The sequence below is a fragment of the Chionomys nivalis genome, chromosome 25 (assembly GCF_950005125.1).
Source record: "Chionomys nivalis chromosome 25, mChiNiv1.1, whole genome shotgun sequence".
Lineage (NCBI taxonomy): Eukaryota > Metazoa > Chordata > Mammalia > Rodentia > Cricetidae > Chionomys > Chionomys nivalis.
The window spans coordinates 18,326,337-18,348,393 of NC_080110.1; the positions used below are offsets into that span (position 1 = coordinate 18,326,337).

The window sequence follows — 22,057 nt, forward strand, 5'->3', positions numbered from 1 at the left end:
TTGGGAATGAATTCCATTTTGAAGGGAAGTATCATGGCTTCACAAGGTTTTTTATAGATATTACAGCGACTTTTCCAAAAGATAAGCGTTCCTGTAGCTCTGCAAAACAGGTGCCCCATAAGTTGTACACTGTGGGTCTGCCTTTATGATCTGCCAGCTGTACATCTTGTGGACTCCGACAAGATTATATTTTCAGGAGAGCATTTCAGTAGTTATTCAAAGATGCTGAAACATAATACATAAAAATATCGAGCACTAAAGGGATTATATGTATGTTAAAAAACTAACTGTGATATATTGCTTCCTGTAGAAATAGATTTAATTGTGTAGTGGTTTTCATTTTTTTCTCTCTTTAGGGCCCAGCCACCCAGCTCCCCAATAAATACACAGAGACTTATTTTTAATTACAAATGCCTGGCCTTAGCTTAGCTTATTTCTAGTCAGCTTTTCTAACATAAAATAACCCATTTCTCTTTGACTATGGTTTGTCTCTGGACTTTTTCCCTTTTTTATTTTCTATATCTTCTTTCCTTCCTCCTCCATGGAAGACGACTGTGTGTTTGGGTGGCTGGCCCCTGGCATACTCCTCCCCTTCTCCTTTTCTTGCTTCTCACTCTTCTCTCTCTCCCCAAGAGTTCTATTTATTCTCTCTGCCTGCCAGCCCCACCTATTTCTCTCCTGCCAATCTAATGGCCCTTCAGCTTTTTATTAGGGCAATCAGGTATTTTAGGCAGCCAAAGTAACACAACTTTATAGAAGTAAACAAATTCAACATAAAAGAATGCAACAGATTTCTGCATCATTAAGCAAATATTCCACAGTATAAACAGATGTAACACATCTTTAGTTAATATTCTACATAAAGTGTTTTATCAATCTAAACTCATAACATTTGAAAAAAGTGTTTAAATTATATATATATATATATGTTTATCCTACGCATGACAATAATGTTAATATATTGCAGCTATTATTAATTAGGAATTTATTTTAACTCTAAATTCCTATATGTCTTCCTTATATCATTTTATGATAATGTCTTATATGTGAAATTTTAAAAGTGATAAAAACAGGAAAAATCAAATGAAACTTAGATTAATTTATATGCTTTTTCTTGTTTGAGAAGTCTTTAGGAATAATTCAATTCTTAGATATTCTTAGTATTTCGCCTATTCATCCAATAAAAAAATTCAGATCACAAATACAGCCTGCATTGATACATACGCTTGAAAACATACCAACAACCTCTGAGATAGAGTGGAATTTGATGTCTTGAATGCTTGAATACTTTTATTACAACTGTCTACATAAGACTTTAACCCTCATAATCTACAAAAAAAAAAAATCCAATGTGAGAAGTTAACAGTACTTGTGGAAAAAAAAATGCTCCCTTTCCACAATTAGAGTTACTATCAGCTTAGGCTGATTTATTACTTTACTGAAAATGTAAGGTCATTACATTACAATAAACCAGAAAAGTTTTAAGTCTCTGGAGATAACTTCTATTTCTTTTCTATTTATTTCTCATCTTAATCTGTAACAAAATATTTAAACCTGGGTAGTTAATGAACAACAAAGATTGACTTCTCATGATTATAGAAGCTGATAAGCCTAAGAGAAAGATTTTAAAGATGAATATTCAGAGACAGCCCGGTCTGGTTCCAAACCGACGCTGGGAGCAGTTTTTCTTCACATGGTTCAAAGACACAGAAAGATAAGGTCTCCCTTTAGCTCAAGTAAGCTGTTTCAGTGGGTGTCCCCATCATGGCCTTGATCCCTTGGCTCATATTATCACTCCTCCCTCCCATCTACTGGACTTGGAGAGCTTAGGCAGTGCTCCCCTGTGGATCTCTGCATATGCTTCTGTCAGTTGCTGGATGAAGGTTCTATGATGACATTTAAGACTGTCATCAGATGGCCGGGCGGTGGTGGCGCACGCCTTTAATCCCAGCACTTGGGAGGCAGAGGCAGGCGGATCTCTGTGAGTTCGAGACCAGCCTGGTCTACAAGAGCGAGTTCCAGGATAGGCTCCAAAACCACAGAGAAACCCTGTCTCGAAAAACCAAAAAAAAAAAAAAAAAAAAAAAAAAAAAAAGAATGTCATCAGTCTAACTACAGGTCATGGCCATATCAGGCACCCTCTCCACAATTGCTTAGGATCTTTGTGGATTCCTGGGAATTTCTCTAGTGTCAGGTTTCTTGCTAGCCCCATAGTGAATCACTCAATCAAAACATCTCTTTCCTTGTTCTCCGTCTCTGTCCTTCCCCATCTCACCCATCTTTTCCCATTCAGTAGGCTGCTTTTTTGTCTTATTGACTGTGTCCTTTCCTTTCCAGAAGCTTCTCAGTCTCAGAATGTCTGATTTATTTATTATTGGACTCAGTGTCTATGCTACTGATTTTATATTTAGGAAGTGTTCTTCTGTATCCGTATCCATGTGTTAAAGGTTATTTCTTATTTTCTCTTCTATGAGGTTCTGTGTGGTTGGATTTATATGAGGTCCTTGATCCACTTGGACTTGAGTTTTGTGCATTGGGATAGATATGGATCTATTTCCATTCTTCTATAGGTTAACAGCCAGTTATGCCAGCACCATTTGGTTAAGATGCTTTCATTTTTTTATTATATAATTTTCACTCTTTTCTCAAAAATCAGGGGTTCATAGGTGTGTGGATTAATATCCGGGTTTTTGATTTGATTGCATTGTCTGTTCTTATTCCAATACCAACTTGTTTTCTTTACTGTAGCTCTATAATAGAGCGTGATGTTTGGGATGGTGATGCCTCTGGAAGTTCCTTTATTATACAGGACTGTTTTGGCTATTATGGACTATTTGTTTTTCCATATGAAGTTGAGTATTGTTCTTTTAAGGTTTGTGAAAAATTGTGTTTGAATTTTGAGAGGGATTGCTTTGAATCTGTAAATTGCTTTTGGTAGGATTGTCCTTTTTAGATTTTCAAGACAGGGGTTCTCTGTAGCTCTTGTAGATTATGCTGTCCTTGAACTCACAGAGATCCTCCTGCCTCTGCCTCCCCAGTGCTGGGATTAAAGTCATGTGTCATCACCACCTGGCAGGATTTCTGTTTTAATTATGTTGATCCTACCTATCCAAGAGCATAGGCGCTCTTCTCTATTACAATCTCTCTGTGGTGTCTCTAATCAAGCAGGTTCTTTGCCTGGTGATTTGAGGCTGTTTGAGACCTTTTGATGTTTAGGTAGAAGTAACTATCTCTAAGGCTTTGCATTCTGTTCATGTGTAAGGTTAGAATTTCATGGATGCTTTACAGATGGGAGAGTGCGTTTTAAAACCTCCACAATGTTATCATGATCATTTCTCTATGTTATGTTATGACTGAGTAGTTTCTTAGTCTCACTGTTTTCAATATAATATTTACAAACAGTTTTTGCCACATACTTGGAATTTTCCCTCTAAAATGGTTATCAGTTCCTCACACACCCATATTAAGGATTTCCCAAGTCTAATTCTCACAGTTTGGTTATGAGTTATTCTGGAATTCATCTCCATCTTATGACTTTTTTTTTTTTACTTTGGTCAGTCAAGAAAAACCATACCATATACCAAATACTTTGCATGGAATTTCTTTCACTGTATATCCATTCAAAGCTCTTAACTTCTGCTTTACACAAAGTATTAGATGAAGAATATTCCAATCAGGGTCTTAGCTGTTTTATAATAAGCATAGTCTTTCCTCCACTTCCAAAATCTAGATCCCCATTTTCACATAGTTTATTATCAAAGCTGCCTTACCATTTTTATTGCCATCAGCATTTTGATATAGACGACTCAAGTGATTGCTAAGATTGAAATTCTTTACAGCGCTCTTCTTTGGATGCCCCAGAATTTCTCATTATATTTCACTTGTAACAATTACAAGATTTTTTTAAACTTCACTGAATCTTTGCACCTTTATCCATCTCCTACCCAGACACAAAATACTCCCACATCTTTATGTGGGAGTATATCACATCTATATCACACTATAATCACATCCTATTCCTGGAACCACTATTTATTCTATTTTCTTTGTCCTGCTCTACTGTAAACTCAGACATTTTCTAAATAATAGAATGTATTTCTGGAAACTAGGAGGTCCAGGATCAAGCATCCCCAGATTGTATGTTTCACGGTTCTCTCCTCCTCCAAGATGGTGTGGTGAGCATTGCATTCTTGCCCGGAAGAACGAAAATGTCAAAGATGAACTTGGCCTACTTACCCAAAGATCCCTCCTAAGAAGGAAAAACAAAACAAAACAAAACAAAAACAAAAACAAAACAACAAAACAACATCTTGAATTTTGCAGGAAAATGGATTGAGCTAGAACACATCATTTTGAGTGAGGTAACCCAGACACAGAAAGACAAGTATCACGTGTACTCACTCATAGGTGGTTTTTAAACATAAAGCAAAAAAAAAACAGCTCACAAATCACAACCCCAGAAAATTTAGACAACAATGAGGGCTCTAAGACAGACATACATGGATCTAATCTACATGGGAAGTAGAAAAAGACAAGATCTCCTGAGTAAATTGTGAGCATGGGGGCCTTGGGGAGGGGTTAAAGAGGAAGGGCAAGGCAGGGAAGGGAGCAGAGAAAAATGTAGTACTCAATAAAAGTCAATAAAAAAAGAAGGATCAATCTCATTCAGAAGGACAGAATTTTCATAACCTAATTGCAACTACTTATCACATTGGCCATTAGGTTCTAACATATGAATCTGTGGATGATTTATATTTACATGTATATTTATCCAACTGTATCAGTTCTCATTAAGTAAACTCTGTTAATCATTTATTGAAAATTTTAATACCATTATCCCTATAAAATAATTTAACATAGTGTTTGCACCCAGTATGTTTTTTAACATGTTCTCAAGTTGTTAAGAACTGGGTAGGGAGTTCTCTAGAAATGCTTCTTCCCATTGGATTCATTCTGTTTGGAAAGGATGATGCTATTCAATAGTGAATAGCATATGCATTCTTTAGTGTTTTTCTAAAGTAGTACCTCCAGCCTTCCTTCCTTCTAACCATCTCCCCATGAGTGAGAGGACTCGGAAAGTGTTTAGAAAGCATTAATCGACATTCCTTCTGCTGTGTGTCTCCAGTCAATTCTGTAGTCATCCCTTAAGCCCAATTCTCAGGCAGTGGGGAAAATTTTCTCAGAAGGTTAGAATAATCAGCAGAAATATATAATCCTCATATAATCTTACCTCTCATTGGTACACATTGGAGAGAGTATAACCTGCAAAATTGTAGTGCTGGGAGAGAATGTCTTGCTTTCTCTAATCCAAAAGAAGAGTCATCTTATTAACACTAATAATAAAATGAGAAGATGCAAGCTCACTCCCATAGCCACCCATAGTAATTTGTTATTTTTAGAAACAGAAAAGAATAAAATTATATAACCCTGATTGAGGATATCATATCCTTGTCTGGTCATAAATGCCTAGATTCTATTTATTTAAAATTGGGGTTTTCATATTATAACTGAAATAATGTCTTACATGGAGCAAAGTCACATACATCCTTAAGAAGACTCGAGATTTTTAAGATATGAAAGTAGAAGGGCACTCACTTGCATGGCAATTTTCAAATAAAAAAGCTAATTTACCTTTCCAAGAAAATTAATTTACCTATCCAGTGACTCATTCATTAACCTGTTCAGATGATCTTCTTTTGAAGTAATATGATATATTTGAAATTCATATGACTTACTAAATAAATGGAAATTAGCCTAAATGCTGGAATTAATAGTGAAATTTGAGTTTTGAGAGTCTTCATTCATGTCTATGCAACGATAATTATCTACAGGGGCTAGAAAGTGGTCCAAATATCCTGGAACTAAGAACGTGATAAAACACTTCCACAAACTGTTTCAGTCTTGTCTTTCATGTGGTGTCATCATTCCACTGCTAATAGGATAAAGCTGATTCCAAAGCTTCCAAAGCTGCCTTTGAGCACCAATTGTTTTGTGCCTGATTTAACTGGGTTTACACCTTTCAAAATTCCATACCCATTCCTTTTTAATTAAATAATAATCATTTTATTCAATATTCTGCACATAACAATTTGTTGTGCTATTTCATATGAAATTGCTATTTTCAAGATAGCACTTTTTTTGAAGTTGCTTTTCTCTGAGATATTAAAATTTTAGTCAGGCAAATGAGTAAATAAATGAAGAAACTAAACAGAGCTTTTGTGAGTCACTCAAAACTGAACAGAAATTTAGAAAGTTTTGAAGGTGCGGTTCCATCTCTCTAAAGAGAGTTATTTCTGCTGTGTTTTGAAAACTGGGTGTTGTCAGTTGATGGAATTAGGAGAAATATCTGCATTAGAAAGACAATGAAATCCATCAGTTCTGGGGGAACAAAATCCAAGAATGTCTGAGCAACAGAAAGAAGGTCAATGCAGCTTAATCTAAAGGATCAAGTAGGAGACAAGGAACTGTTGGTAGTAAAGCTGCTGAGAGAATTATTCCTTTAAATGTGTGGCCTATGGTACATTGTCTATAGCTCTAGTAGATTACTGTATGCCCATAAACTTATGGGAGCAACACTAGTTGATGGAGAGCGCTATCAAGAAATAAAACAAAATGAAACAAGAAGAGAAGAGAAGAGTGGGGAAAGGAGGGGAGGAGAGGGCTTGAGAGGAGAGGAGAGGAGGGGAGGGGAGAGGAGAGGAGAGGAGAGAAGAGAAGAGGAGAGGAGAGGAGAGGAGAAGAGAAGAGAGAAGAGAAGAGAAGAGAGAAGAAGAGAAGAGAAGAGAAGAGAAGAGAAGAGAAGAGAAGAGAAGAGAAGAGAAGAGAAGAGAAGAGAAGAGGGGAGAAGAGAGCAGAACAGGGGAGAGGAGAAGAGAGAAGAGGAGAAAAGAAATAGAAGCCAGGAATGTACTATTTGGGTGAAAACTTGGGGAGGGTTAGGGAATGTATATGATCACTTTTAGTTACATACTTAATGTATTATCAAAAATAAACAAAAATAATATTCACAATATCTTACAAAAAGGCTAAATGAATGAAAAACAAGTTGGAAACACAATGTAATATTTATCTTGAAAAAAACTGAGTAACACAATAAAATAACATATTTGAAACTTTAATCTAGAGCTGAGGAAATGGCTCAGTGGGTGAACTCCCTGCTTATTGGCATGAGGACTTGCATTTTGTTTCCCAGCATCCAAGCAAATGTCCTAAGTGTTATACCCTGCACCTGTAACTACAGTGCTTAGCTGTACTTGTGGTTTGGATAGACAGAGACAAATGGTCCCTGGAGCATATGAGCCAGCCCACAGAGGCAAGCATATGGGTTGTGTGTTCAATGAGAGACTTTATTTCAATAAAAAAAAAATGTGAGGTAAATCAAGTATGATACCCTGTATCAACATCTGGCCTCCACATTCTCAAACTCAAATATGGATGCATATGTACCCATATGCACCCACTCAGATGAACATGTACATATACAATAATAACACAGGTATTTACATGTGCAAACATTCATGCCAAGATGATTCCAGCCTATAAATAGTGGTGGAGTTTTTCTGTCCCGACTGCCTAGTCCCAAATAAACAAACAAAAGTTTAAATTAATTAATTATAGAATGCTTGGCCCATAACTCAGGCTTATTACTAACTAGCTATTAATTTACATTAACCTACTTTTATTAATCTATATATTACCACATGGCTCATGTCTCTATCTGTCCCCTAGCTTCTTGTTACCCTGCTCTGCCCTTCATCTCAGTCTTTAGCTTGATTGTCCAAGCTAAAATCAGTAATTTTCTATAGGCTATTCCTGTAGGTTAAGCAATTGGAACTATAAATTATTTTCCCACCTGTATTTTTTATGCATATACCTTGTATATTTTGAAAATGCACACAGCCGGAGTTTTTATGGCAGCAACTTAAAAGCTAATTTTGCAATTAGCCATTGTATTTCCTAATGGAAAGTACATTCTTAGGTAAATTTTTGCAGTGTTTTCAATTTTTAAAGAGAAATTTTTTGAATTTGCATAGGCATTATTCAAAACATTGTCCTTACAGACATTTTTTTGAAATAAATAAAAGAGATAATCTTTGTGTTTCAATCCTTTGTTCATTTTCATTGGCGATTAGCTATATTAATGTAAATTTACCTTTTAAAGAAATTACTCTTTTATTTTTCAGATTGTTGCCTTGCGTGAGCAAAATGTTCATATTCAGAGAAAAATGGCATCAAGCGAGGGATCCACAGAGTCAGAGCACCTGGAAGGGATGGAACCTGGCCAGAAAGTTCATGAAAAGGTATGGTACACACGACCCAATTTAAGTGGAAATGTTTGCTGGCCAATTCATTTGATAGGAATATAAAAAAAATAAAACCATACATTGAGATTTTTCATCATAAGTTCACACTGGTTTTTTTCCTTATTACTTTCAATTTGTTAATTTTAAAGATTAATGTGTTTGCCTTGTAGGTATAAAATTATGCATATAAGTGACATGTTTATTAATTGCTGTCAATTCAATTATATACAATTTAATTTATATATATATATAAATTAAATATATATAAAAATACAATTTAAACTCCATATAGAATGCTTTGTATGCTACTGTCTTGGAAATACTATTCATAGGTTTCTCAATTTACAGGTATTTTTGCATACAGTGTATTAAAGAAAAAATGTTAATAATCACTATTTTTCTTTTTTTATTTAACACTTAAATTCTTTATCTTTTTTCACAGATCCCAGTCTTACTTCTGATAATAAAACATTGTGAAAACCAATAGATAAAGTCATTTTACTTTTACCACTTTCAGTCATTCACTGATTCATTCATTCATTCACCTTTAGAAAGAAACCATTTTTCTTTGCAATGCAGTTTAGACACAGGAAAGGTATATAAGTGGTTTGTGTAGCCACTATCAGAAGACGGTTACTGTGTTTCGAATGTTCGATGAGAAGCATAAATTGTAAGAGGCTCTTAAACTAGATGAAAATTCCTTAAATATTTGCATAAACTGTGCTTAAAACTCAAGAGAATCTCCTTGTTTGCCTGTAACACTTTATATTTTGGGACACCAAATCTCCTTAGGTATTAAGACCACATGAGCTAAGTAGCTAAACTGTTGTAATTGGAAGTGCCAAGAGGCTCTAAAACCTGGAGATTAAGAAGCAATGGAATGACAGAGCAAGTCGCATTAGATTCCTCATGAAGTGTAAAGCGAATGCTTCCTGGCTGAAGCTGTTGAAACAGACAGAGGGGCATGTCAGTCTTCTTCCTTCAGTGCCAAGGAAGCTCAGTAGCCCAGATGAGTTTCCAGGGATCACCTTCAGACCTGATGACCAACAACTGTACATATCTTCATACAGAACCCATCATTTTAGACTTCTCATATTTTATTGAAATATTAAGCTGAATGTTAATAATACATAAATCATGATGATTTTATAAGCTGTGTATGACATTAAAGTGAAAAAACACATTTTTCTCTCCCCTAAGTCATTCAGGTTGCCATCAACCTCTTTAGGGCAGGGCATACGCATCAGGAAAACATTGAGGAAAGGTATGTAAATTTTGCCATTGACGTCATTTAAATGATTTCATCAGTAATAGACTTTCTTCAAACTATGAAAGCACAAATTTGGTTATGAAGATTAAATATATATTACAATTTTTTTTACTCTGACATCTAATAGCAAAAATATAAAATAACATTTGTGTACGTGTATTACAAGATGAAAGAAATATGTGATACATGCTTTTAGGTATAAGTAACCCACATATTTGTCTTTATTAACACACATATATGCAAATACATATGTATCTGCATTCATCTAGAGTTATGCAACAAAAAATGATGTTTCATTTAAGGACAGATGACATAAAGAGTATATATGCCAGCTATCATATGTAGTAAGCATATCATCTAGTGTGTAACTAATCTGTGATTCCAAGGTGACAATATTGTTTCCTGGTGCATTAGTCATAATTCGGAAGACCTTCTCATTTTATGTAACACACGGCTCCATATTTTTTCTACTCAAAATATTGTTTCTAAGATGAACAGTCATTGGAAGATTTTAAGATAGTTTTTATCAGATTAATTTACAAGTTACATCTACAGAACTAGGACAATTGGCAATTCTTTATAGCTTATTTTGGTCTTGAACAGACCTCATACCTGCAGGTATACATATGAAGGATTCTGAGATACTGATGACTTGAAAACTTTTGCATTCTTTGTTCATTCTTTTGACAAGAACATAAACAAAACTTAAACATTGTGGTCATGGATATTCTTTTTTTTTCTTAAATTTCTGATAAGCTTAGGATTGACAGTGTATTATTATTGCTTAAAATACCACACACACAGCCTTCAGAATGTGCTTTGTGCTGGACCATTTTATGTCAATTTGAAACAAGCTAAAGTCATCTGAGAGAAAATAACCTCAATTTTAAAAACACCTCCATAAGATTAGGCTATCGGCAAGCCTGCAGGGCATTTTCTTCATTAGTGACCTATGAGGGAAAGCCAGCCCACTACTGGTGATTCTAATCCCCAGGTTAATGGTACTGAGCTCTATTAGAAAGCCATGATAAGCAAGCCAGTAGACAGCACTTCTCCCCAATGGCCTCTAAATTAGCTCCCTGACTTCTCCATTGACTGACTACTCTTGCATGTGGAAGCCAAATACATCCTTGTCCCCCCAGCTTTTGTTTGTTCATGGTGTTTCATCACAGCAATAAAACCTTAACTAAAACAGAAATCAATACCAGGATAGTGGGGTATTTCTGGGACAGACCTGACCACGTATTTTTGGACAGATTATGGAAGTATTTGAAACTTTGGGCTGGAAAAGCCATTCAGAGCTTGAACTTGGAAGATAAGAAAATTGAGAGAAACACGGACAACAGAGCCTGGGCTGTGGAGTTTAAGAGGGAAGCAAAGACTTCACAGGGCCTTTAGTTTGAAGAATCAGTAGTGTCTGGTCAGCTGGAACAGAAAATAATAAACTGTGATTATCAGGAGACCAGAACCACTCAAGTACAACCTTTGCTTTTCTGAGACACTGAGCCAAGAAATTGGTGGTGATTAAGAAAAGACCAGCATTCCTAAGGTGAAATATTCTTGGTAGTGTTTCCATTGAGCCAGCACAGTCTCCTGGGAAGTAGTTGCTTTGAAGGCTTGAAGGGGCAGCTGAGGCTTGGCACTGTTAGAGACCAGGGGAGACAGCTGGTGAAGGGGGAGGAGTGCTGGTGGAAGCAAGCAATGAAGGGGTCATGGAGAAAGTCAAGGCTTTGTACCTTAAAGAAGGTCCAGGGAGGCTATTGATGAAAGAGCAACAAAATTACTGCAGAGACCTCAGCATTTTGGAGATGCTGGTACCTTGTGGTGACCCCCAAGAATAACAACAGGTATGGAGTAGACATGGATGACCACCAAGAACAGCAGCCTAGAAAACAACCTGTGTGTATTACAAAGGGCAGAGCCGGAGAAGGGACTCAGGCCTCTTAATGGAACCCAGAAGATTGTGAGTAAATCTCAGATATTGGACACTGACTAATTTATAATGTTGAATTTTGGTTTTACCTTGATCTGATTGTGACTGTGTACTCTTTCTTTCCTCTTGAGATAACTTATTTTTTTTATTTTATAGCAGCAGATAGTTGAGATACTTTCAGTTTTAAAGGAGGCTTTGGACTTTAACAGGGACTTTAGATTTTGTTTAGAAACTGAATTTTGAAAGTGTTTGAATTTGTAAAGGTACAGACCTTTTTAAGTTTGCAATTTGTTTTATTTGTGGTGTTTATATGAATGTGTGATCTTAGGGAAGAACACTAAAGAAAAGGTTGTGACTTTACAGTGATGTTTGTGTGCTAATTTGACAAGGCATCAAATGTGCTAGCTAGTTTTATATCACCTTGACACAAGCTAAAGTCATCTGAGAAGAAAGAATCTCAATTAAGGAAATACCTTCATAAGAGTAGGCTGTAGGCAAGACTGTAGGTCATTTTCTTAATTAGTGATTGCTGGAGGAAGGCTCAGCCCCTTGTGGGTGGAACCACCCTGGGTTAATGGCCCTGTAATCTGTTAGAAAGCAGTGTGGACAAGTCAACAAGAAGCTCTCCTCAAGGTTTCTGTCGTTTTTGAGTTCCTGTCCTGACTTCCTTCAGTAATGAACAGGGATTTGTAAATTTAAGTCAAATAAATCCCTTAATTCCCAGATTGCTTTGGTCATGATATTTCATCACAGTAATGATAACCCTAACTAGGGCATGCCTACAACATATAATTTGTACTTTATTTTAAATTTAAAATAAGTAAACTATTATCCATTTCATATTATTAAACATGTGATCAGTTTCTCATGATTAAATAATTGCTGCATATTAGAGCCAATTTCTATGTTTTTTTACAAGTGTCAATCAGATACAGAAAAAAAATCTGAGTTATTATTTTTTTAATTGAGGTAATATTTATGTAATGAAGTTTATCAGTAAAGGATTTCATGTAGTATCAATGCTTAAATTGCCAAATTATTGTTCAGAAGAAAATAATCTACATTGTTGTTAGCTAACAATAGAAGTAATAGAAGGTAATGCATAATCCTAGTCACAAGTACCACCTCTTGTTCAGGATAGTAATATTACTTGAATTATAAAGTCAGGGTAGATTATTAGCCTTAATGGGATGTTTTATATCAGTGGCTTGAGAATTCCATTCACAAAATAGCCTCATTAAAAATATACCCTGGCGTGGGCTTTGGTACCCTCAGAAGTACTACAATTTTTCTGAACATTTCCAAAATAAAAATAAAATTAAAAACTGAATGAAAAAAAAAGAAATAAAAAGAGAAGGAATGGATGTGATTGCTCTAAGGTATGGTGGTAGAAAAGGTTTATTGTAGATACCTGGGAGAGCATAGTCAGAAGGAAAAACAGGGACATCTGGGAGAGTCCAGAGTGGACATGACCAAATTGAGCTGAGCCATGTGTGAGAGGGGGGCAGGTAAGGGAGAAAGGAGAGAGGGGAACCAGGTGCACCCATCAGGAGGTCCAAAGGGACAGGAATGTAGGCTACCAAAGTGTTTGGATTATAATGGGAAGAGCAACCCAGCTCCCTGAGTTGTAGAGTTTAGGGTAGGGGGTTGGATATGCCAGCCAACAGGGCCCTGTAACAGGTAGGGACAGAAGGATTGCATGGAAAATCTAGTGGCCAACACCTGCTTTGATATGTCATAAAGACACCGTGGCCATTTGTCCCAGATTGGAAACAAACAAACATAGTGTAAATTCTTGCTAACACTTGCTGCCTTCTAAGTTTTGTAAAGCAGGCATTAGAATAACCACGAGATGATATTTCACTTTGTCTTTATTTTGTGCCTCCCTAATGCCTTCTAACCACCAAGAAAATTTTCATTAATCTGGTCATACATAAGTCTTATTTTGAAAAATGCCTTTCTAGGTCCTTGTAAATTTCCTTAATATGTTTTTCTTTTGTGTTGTTTTCTTGTTTTTGAGTTCTTTGATCTACCAATTTTTAAATGTTTTGAGTATTGGGTTGTAAGATACTTTCGAAACATAGATTCTCCTACTTTCTAGGTATTCTTTTCAAAAAGTGAAAATAATTGTTTCAAAATATTTAATTTCTTTCAACTAACTCCGCTGTAGCATATATAAAGTTTAAAATCCTTAGAATCTAGAAATGAATATTTTTGAGTTATATCTCTTCCAGAGATACCAGCGTCATCGTATAAATTCTGTTCTTTTAACAAAATCATAATTTTTTTTGTATGAGTGTCATTAAGACTAAACACTGTAATTTTAGATACCTATTTATCACTTTAAGAACTATATTGGAGCAGTATGGAAGACCTAAGTAAAGAAGGGAATATGGGGGAGGGACAACTAACATTAAAAGCTCTCTGGAAAGTCATATGGAAATCTACCCTGGTAGAATATTCCTAAAATATGTAAGTATATGAAAGTAATTTAAATGAAGACGTTGCATGATGGGGAAGACATTGCATGATGGGGAAGACAATGCCCTAACTAGTCACTGTAATGCAGTAAGCAGAACTTATGGTTTCAGTAACGAATTACATATTGTTTAGCAGTTGACCAAAGGGTCCTCTAAATTGCTCAAACACCACAGGCTATTGTCAATACTTTTGGTGACCCTACACAGACTGATAGTATGTCCCCATTGCTGAAAACACCCTATATTTACATCATTGAACATGGAGGAATAACACTGGTCCCCAGCTAGAAGCTTAACCTTCACTAACTTGCATTCACGATACTGGAATGTACTTTGCACACACAGGAGGATAAATGTAATCCTCAATATCACCCAAATAAAAGCCCTAAGTCCTACAACAGAGATCTGCCTGCAAGATATACTGGTGCAAAAATGGCACAAATGTTGTGGCAATAACCAACCACTTTTTTATTTAAAGCTTACTCTATAAATGGAAACACCTAACATTAAAAGTTACCAAGAATCAGATACTAAATAGATCATAGGCCCTAAGGGAAAATCTAACATTATTAATCCACTAAAGAAACATATTGATAAAGCGATTCCTAATGACTTATGCCTATGTGAATAGATCATTGCATCATACAGTCCTCATCAAAGAAACTTCTTCTTATAGTATATTGTAATTAATATAGAGAACCACAAGTGGACAGTATATAGAATGGCACACAGCCTTAAATGTGCTATCTTTATCAGCTGCACCCTCTTTCCTGTGCTGGGGAATCTAGGCGGAAGAGAAGGCAGGCAGGGGAAAGCCACATCTTCCTTACACAACAGGACTTTTACATATATGAACTCAGAGAGACTTGCATCACATGCAAGATGCACAAATAAAACCAGACCAAAACCCACAGCACTGAGAATAAGAGATGCACACCAAGTCCTACAAAAAGGTATTTGCTGCTGACACCTTCTGAAGAAGGGAAAAAAATCATTTTTATCCAACTCAGCGTCACTGGGTATATTAACCACACTCTATGGCAGGCCCTACTCATAGGAGTCATTGGATAACTCAAAACAATTCCATATTTTCAGAAATTAGATAGTTAGGGAGGCAAGAGAATCTGGAAAAATTTGGGGTACTGGAAAGAATGCAATCCTAATAAAGTGTATAAAATCCTTGAATGAAAAAATAAAATGGGAAAAAACTTGCCAAGTTCAAAAGAATTTGAATAAAAAATAAAAATATCACAATGTTTATATCTCTATTGACTAAAGTAGCATGCTATGCTTATCATATATGTATATATGCATATATATGGATCTGTGCTAAATTACATATATAATATTGCTTTCCCATATATACATATAAACTTGCTGTGCAGATGCTTCTGTTACCCTGTTTGAAAATTACCCATTTGTTTTCACACCCTTCGTAGGACATATTTTAAAATTATGTATATCATTATTTTTCTCTGTGTGTGATGTGCATATATGAGATATATTATGAACATGTGTGTGCGGGTACTCATGCAGTCCAGAAGAGAGCATAAGATGGAACCAGAGTTACACGGGACTGTGAGCAGAACCCTTCCCGGTCTTCTGGGAGAGAAGCCATTAAGACAACGTCCTTAACTGCTTGGTCACCTCTCCAGCTCTTATTATTGTTATTTCTATATTACTACCGGTTTTCTCAGATGATAGTTTTTCTCCAGCACTCGCTTGTTTCAGAATTCTTGTTTCTCACTGTGAAACTGTTTGGTTTCTCTTTTTTTGCTCACATGAATTTGGGTTGAGGATAAAGAGGGTCCTAAGTGGCCTGCTTTTGTCTTTCTCCAGCGTCTATCCAATGGTTCCATAGACTCAGCAGATGACACCAGCCAGATAGTCGAGCTACAAGAGTTGCTTGAAAAGCAAAACTATGAAATGGCCCAAATGAAGGAACGCTTAACAGCTCTTTCTTCCCGAGTGGGAGAAGTGGAACAGGAAGCAGAGACAGCAAGGAAGGACCTCATAAAAACAGAAGAAATGAACACAAAGTATCAAAGGGACATTCGGGAGGTAGGTGGATAATAGTGTTCTCTGTCTTTACTTCTTGAATGACTTTCCAAGGTTGTTCCAAAAATCTTTCTCCATGTCCTTCCCTAGTGACTGGTAACTTCTTGAAGACCATAATTTGGAATGTTATTTTAGTTATATTCTTTCAGTAAGATAGCAAGAGTTTACTTATTGACCCTTTGAATATGTATGAATGGAAAGCTTTGCTATCAAGTCTCAGCTACTCTACAGTCTTTGTAAAGATTTAATGACATCTCAAGGCTTCAAGGTTTTAAATTTGAATAACTGTGCTTGTGGGAAGGAATCATGGTTTTCTGTGTTATATAGGAGTGCTCAAAAACATTATTTTCACTTGTCTGTTATTTGTGTCTCTGAATGCCTGTTCATGAATATTCTATGCATATGTATAATATAACATTTCTTTTTTGTGTATATTCCTTTCTTGCTAGGCTTAGTATTGCTTTGTCTACAAAAAAAAAAAAAAGAAAAGAAAAAGAAAGGAAGGATTTAGATTTATTAAATTATCCAGGAACATATTTTATTTATAATGTCTTAATATCTGAATACCTACTAAGATAAATGTTGAAAATTCTTCTTTTTATTTTTTTGCTCTCAAAAATACAGATTTTTTTCCATTTCTTAAATTTTGTTTTTAACATTTTACCTTTTCGATTTGTACCGTATCTTTTGAAGTGTATCTTAGTATCTTCAAGTGTGTTTCTATGTATCTGTCTCTACTAGTTCTCTCTAAATTTGTATTTCTTTTTTTTTTGAGGCTATATTATCACACTTTCTCCCCTTGCCCAATTGAGAATATTTATAATAAAGCATCTTATTAATTATGTTACTGAATGAATGGATCAATTCTCAGTCCTCAGAAGAGCTCTTCTGTCCTTGAAGAATGTGTTTTTCTCTGGGCTAGTCATATGCCAGTCTCTCCTGGATGTCCTCTAGTTTACTCTTCCCCTCACTCAGCTGTTTCAATGGTTGGCTTTCCTTCCCCTTCCTCATTATGTCTTTTCCATTCAGTCTTCCATTGCTTTGTTTAAGCTAATAAAGGTTAAATGAGCCACACACAAATCAACCATAGACTCTCAGTTTCATTCTCTACCTCCCTTTTCTTTTTTCTTCTCACTTTTCCCATGGTCAAACTAAAACTCCAAATGACATCTCAACAATACTAACTTGGCATCCGTTTCTTTCTCATTCTTCTGGTAAAACTTTGTGTCCAGCATTACATGCATCCAGCATTATTGCTTAGGCCTAAATCTTAGCGGTTCCATGAAATTTTCTTTCAATTTCATGCTGTAAATCCTACAATCTATAAATCATTCAAGCAGTCTTCAACTGCTTTCCCTCTTTTTATGAAATCATTATCTTTGAAGATAATGTTATGATACTCTACTTAGTAGTCTGTCCTTGGCTTATGCCTTCTGATGAATTGGTTTGCATTACTTTTATTCTTAAAATTTCTTCATTGCTTTATATTCTACTTGGAATAACAATAAATCTATATAAGTAGCTTGAAAAATATGACATGTCATTCTAGCCCACTCTACTCAATTAAAGTAGACTCTTAAGCTAGTAGGACTTGCTTCATTTTATTTTCTCATCCTCATCATTCAATCAAATGCTCCCCTCTTGAACACGTGTTCCCTGACCTTGCTTTATAGGTGCCGACTTTCCTTCATATTTCATTCAATTTTTTAATCTCACAATACACATCCCTCCTTATCCTAAACATGTCCTTCATTGAGTCCTATTTGTTTCTCTTTTTTACCCTCCTACACAACTGTTGAGCACATAATACCAAAAAAGCTTTTTTTTTACTAAATGGATACTTATCATTCTTTACTAAAATGTGAAGTTAGAGTATTCATTGACTGTGACTTCCTTCTTCTTAGCATGAAGGAGAAAGAAGAATGAAGTCACAGTTCCACTGAAATTCTGATAATGAAACAACTTCATATAATCTCAGAGCTCATAGATATAGCTTGCTTCTTTGTTGCTTCTTATAGCTCAAATTCATAATATATAGTGTAATTTAAGGAATATTAGAACCTCAGCCTTTTAAGTCTACCTTTCACTATTACTTGAACTTTTGCTCATTCTCTAGTTCTTCTTGTTCATAGTTTCAGAGATCTAGTTCCTTTATTTGCATTTTAAGCAGTTATATACTTTATGTTTGGCTATGTATCACAGAGAGGCTACTGTATCTCCCATTCACCCTTCCTTATTGTACATTTTTAAATAACCCCTTAATATAAATTGTGCTTAGATAAAGGTGACCAAAAATCAGGTCAAACAGTAGGCATCAACTGTATTGCCAGAGATTGATTCAGTAAGAATCTATTTTGATGGCTCAGTTCTTCCCCTGGGTAAGTAATTTTTATGTAATATATAATTGTACTTTTGAGGTTTCTAATTCCCTATATGGCCATATCCCAGTTGAGACTTATGAAAAGGGAGCATATCCCATTATTCCCTTCAAAGGGAGTTTGTAAGAAGATGTTTTAGGAGTCTGGCAGCAAATGGATGTGTAAATACTAGGTGTGAGACAGTAGGGAGTGACACTCTTGAAAAGACCTGGGAAGGTCCTGCACTCAGTGCACTCATCCTGCCTTTCTCCATAAAGCTCCTACCATGTTCTGATTCTCCTATCTAATTCCCCAATGACATATTTGAAAAGTATTTCTATTTTGAAAATTATTTTGTTTCATAAAAAAAAAATAGCATCAGACTGTTACCAAATTCTCATGGAAATTTGAGTAATCTAATTCTGTAACCCTGGATCATGGTCACTTATATTTGGCTTCAGAATAAATTCTTTAATTCTCTTTCAGTTGAGAGTTATGTTTTGCATAACTCAATGGCAACTTTCATACATGATTTTGGCCACTTAAATAACCAGTATTTTTGTCATTCTTTTCAAAAGTTAAAATGATATGAAATTCCTATCACTTAAACTCCAAGTCCAGACTCTGCTCCTTAGTAATATATCCCTGGATTTTGATATCATAAAGTTTAATGTATTGTGGATTTCTTAATAAAGAGGAAGATAATTCACCTTTATACCCTCTCAGAATTACAGCACAGTAGCATGTCAATATGGCATGAATAAAAAACCACTCTGAATAAATGAAGGAAAAACTCGGATAATGGGGTAACAATCAACCATTTAATTACCAATTGAAATGTGTTTCACATTGTATATGAGGACAATCTAATAAATCTGAACTGAGTTGTATAGTAATGTGCAGTCAACGGTTTCTGAGCATAGTTTTAACTGCTTTATTAAAAAATTATGACGTTTCATTTTAGCTGCTCTTTGCATTAATACAAATCTAAAAGTAGTTGGAGCTAAAGATCATGCAATTATTGAAAAAGTAATTGTAATTTGTGCATTTGCGCTCTACTTTATAATCAAGAGGCTATTAGTCATACATAGATAACACTTCACTCTCTTCATATGTGTGCAGAGAGCTTAACTTTTCTGTGAAACGTTTGAGCTATATTTATTTTGTGAATGAGGCTAGCTTATCTTTTTGACATCACACATAACGCTCTTTTCACATTTGCAAAGTAATCAAATAAATTAATATATAAGTTCTCATTTACATTAGTTGAGACATGAATTACATTACTATAGAACTATATCTGATATAATAAAATCCAGTTATATATACTTTGGGTTAGGGGGTCATTGTATTTTTATACTATTTTTCTTTTTATGTAAGAGTGTTTAGGAACTAGGAAAAAAGCTTTCTTCTTTAGACTCTCCAAATAACACAGGGGAAAAGCTATTTCTATGACTTGTAAATTCAAAATTTATTTCTGGTAACACAGCCTGCAGTTAAAAATTGAATCATTCCCATGAATCACTAAGTCAAAAATGCTATTGCAAACTACATCCACTGGCTCTAAGTGAACTGTGTGGAATGGGCCTGTGCAGTTAAATGTGGACAGGATTGTAATCACAAATTACAAAGTAGCTATTTAATGAATGTATATTTTACTCTGGGTACTATATAAAGTAGCTGAACTATTATATCACCTAAATCTTTCTAATTATATGGTATTTATTAATCATCCAACAAAAAAGATTATGAAAGCAAATCAAGGAACAGAAACTCCTACTCATGGCGTATACCACACAAACTTTCATTTCCCAGAAAAAATGTTGTCCCTTATTCCTGAAGATATTGCCATCAGAATTTAGAGAGAAATTTATATATGCATGTTAGATTCATAATTTTCTTTTATTCAATGAAATTGGAAAATGTTCCCAGAATTCTATGTAAAAATTAACATGAATTATACTCACTAAATAAAAATAAATTAATTAATAGAAATAAAGATTGAGAATCAACATCTTTTTAGCCACTAAGAACTATGATTATTGTTTGGGGTCTTTCTAAAAGCTGGAATACTGATGTTTTACAAAACTATCTGAATTATTCTGCCAAAATGAGAGATGACCTAAATTTAATGTGCTTAAATTTTAATATTACATAAATAACTATTCTTTTACTAGCTCCTAAAGGTCAGGAATATTTGACACAAAAGAGAAGGAATAAAAAACATTTTCCAGGTGAAAATTAAGTCAGAGAGTATTATAGATTCTTTCCCTTGCACGACAAACTGATACAAAGTGATTGTCTCATAATGACTATCATATAGAAAATATTGTGTGGTCATATGATGTGTATGTGGGATCAAACATAACAGCACACATGTGGAGATCAGTGGACAACTTCATATAGCTAGATGTCCCCTTCCACCTCATGTGGATTCTAGGCACACACCTTGGGTTCTCTGGCTTGCCTTTCCTTAGTTTGTAAGTCATTTGGTATGATCAAATATATACAGTAAACCCTCTTTTATAATAAATATGTTAACTATTATTAATAATATTTTGGATTATTTCTTCTGAATAACCAACCAAGGGTCTCCTGCATCCTAGGCAACTTTTACAGCTAAGTTGTGTCCCCAGCTCCCATCTGCATTTTAAAACACTCAGGTTTTCCTTTGTGTGCAAGACAGATTTCTGATGGTTTTCTCCTTTTTAAAATGTTAATATCATAATTACAACATTTCTCCGTTCCCTTTCCTTACTTCAAACTCTCCCAAACATTTCTACCCACTTTTTAAAAAATTTCTGACATCTTTTTATTTATTATTGCCTACATATATGTATCTAATAGACACATATCTATTATCTATTATCTATTACATATATATATGTATTCCTAAATATATCCTCCTCTGTTTATATAGTGTTACTTGTATGATTATTTTCAGAGTTGGTCATTTGATTCAGGAAAAAATCTGATGTTCTTTTCCCTGGAAAAGGTCGTCTCTCCTACTCCTAGATAATCTCAGCTACCCACAATTCTTTCTCTAAGGTGAAGTCCTCATGAGCTTTTCTCCATCAACTTTGGCATGTCCATTGGCATCATCTTTCTTTAGCTCACATCTGGGCAGTCATCTTTACGAGTTTACATGTGCAGTTTCTGGCATTTGTAAGAGACAAAAATCTCAGGAGTGAACTCTCCGATGCTCTGGTTATTACAATCTTTCTGCCCCTTCTTTTGCATTGTTCCCTGAGCCGTAGCTGCAGGATCATTCTGTAGATATTTCTATTGGGACTGGGTTTCAAAACTCTGGATTTTGACCTGTTGAGGTTTCCTGTAGTAGTCTGTGTCTGTTGTAAGGAGATGTTTCCTTGATGAGGGGTGAAGACTATAGTTACATGTGGTTATATGAACAACTGTTTATATATTATTTAAAATTATGTTAGATGAGGAAATCATTGGCTATAGATGCTCTTCTAATAACTGTGACTTTAGTAGCACTGATTAGGTTTTTATAAATATGTGTTATTTCTATTTTATGTGTGTGTGTGTATCTGTGTACTTTGTCTGTGCATGACAGGTGGCCTGAACAGTGTGTCAGATTATACTGAACTGGAGTTACAGAAAGCACATGGCTGCCACATGCGTACTGGGAACCA

The 22,057-nt window shown here is 35.2% G+C and overlaps 1 protein-coding gene across 31 annotated transcripts in view; it reads left to right on the top strand.

The window, feature by feature from the left end:
- The window catches only part of Ppfia2 (PTPRF interacting protein alpha 2), a 330,645-nt gene that overhangs the window by 228,478 nt on the left and 80,110 nt on the right, over nt 1-22,057 (top strand). For all 31 annotated transcript variants that reach the window (XM_057757739.1, XM_057757750.1, XM_057757738.1 and 28 more), the window contains 2 exons: nt 8,184-8,300; nt 15,826-16,047. In XM_057757739.1, the coding sequence (XP_057613722.1) occupies nt 8,184-8,300; nt 15,826-16,047 (339 nt within the window). The remainder of the gene's footprint in view (nt 1-8,183; nt 8,301-15,825; nt 16,048-22,057) is intronic.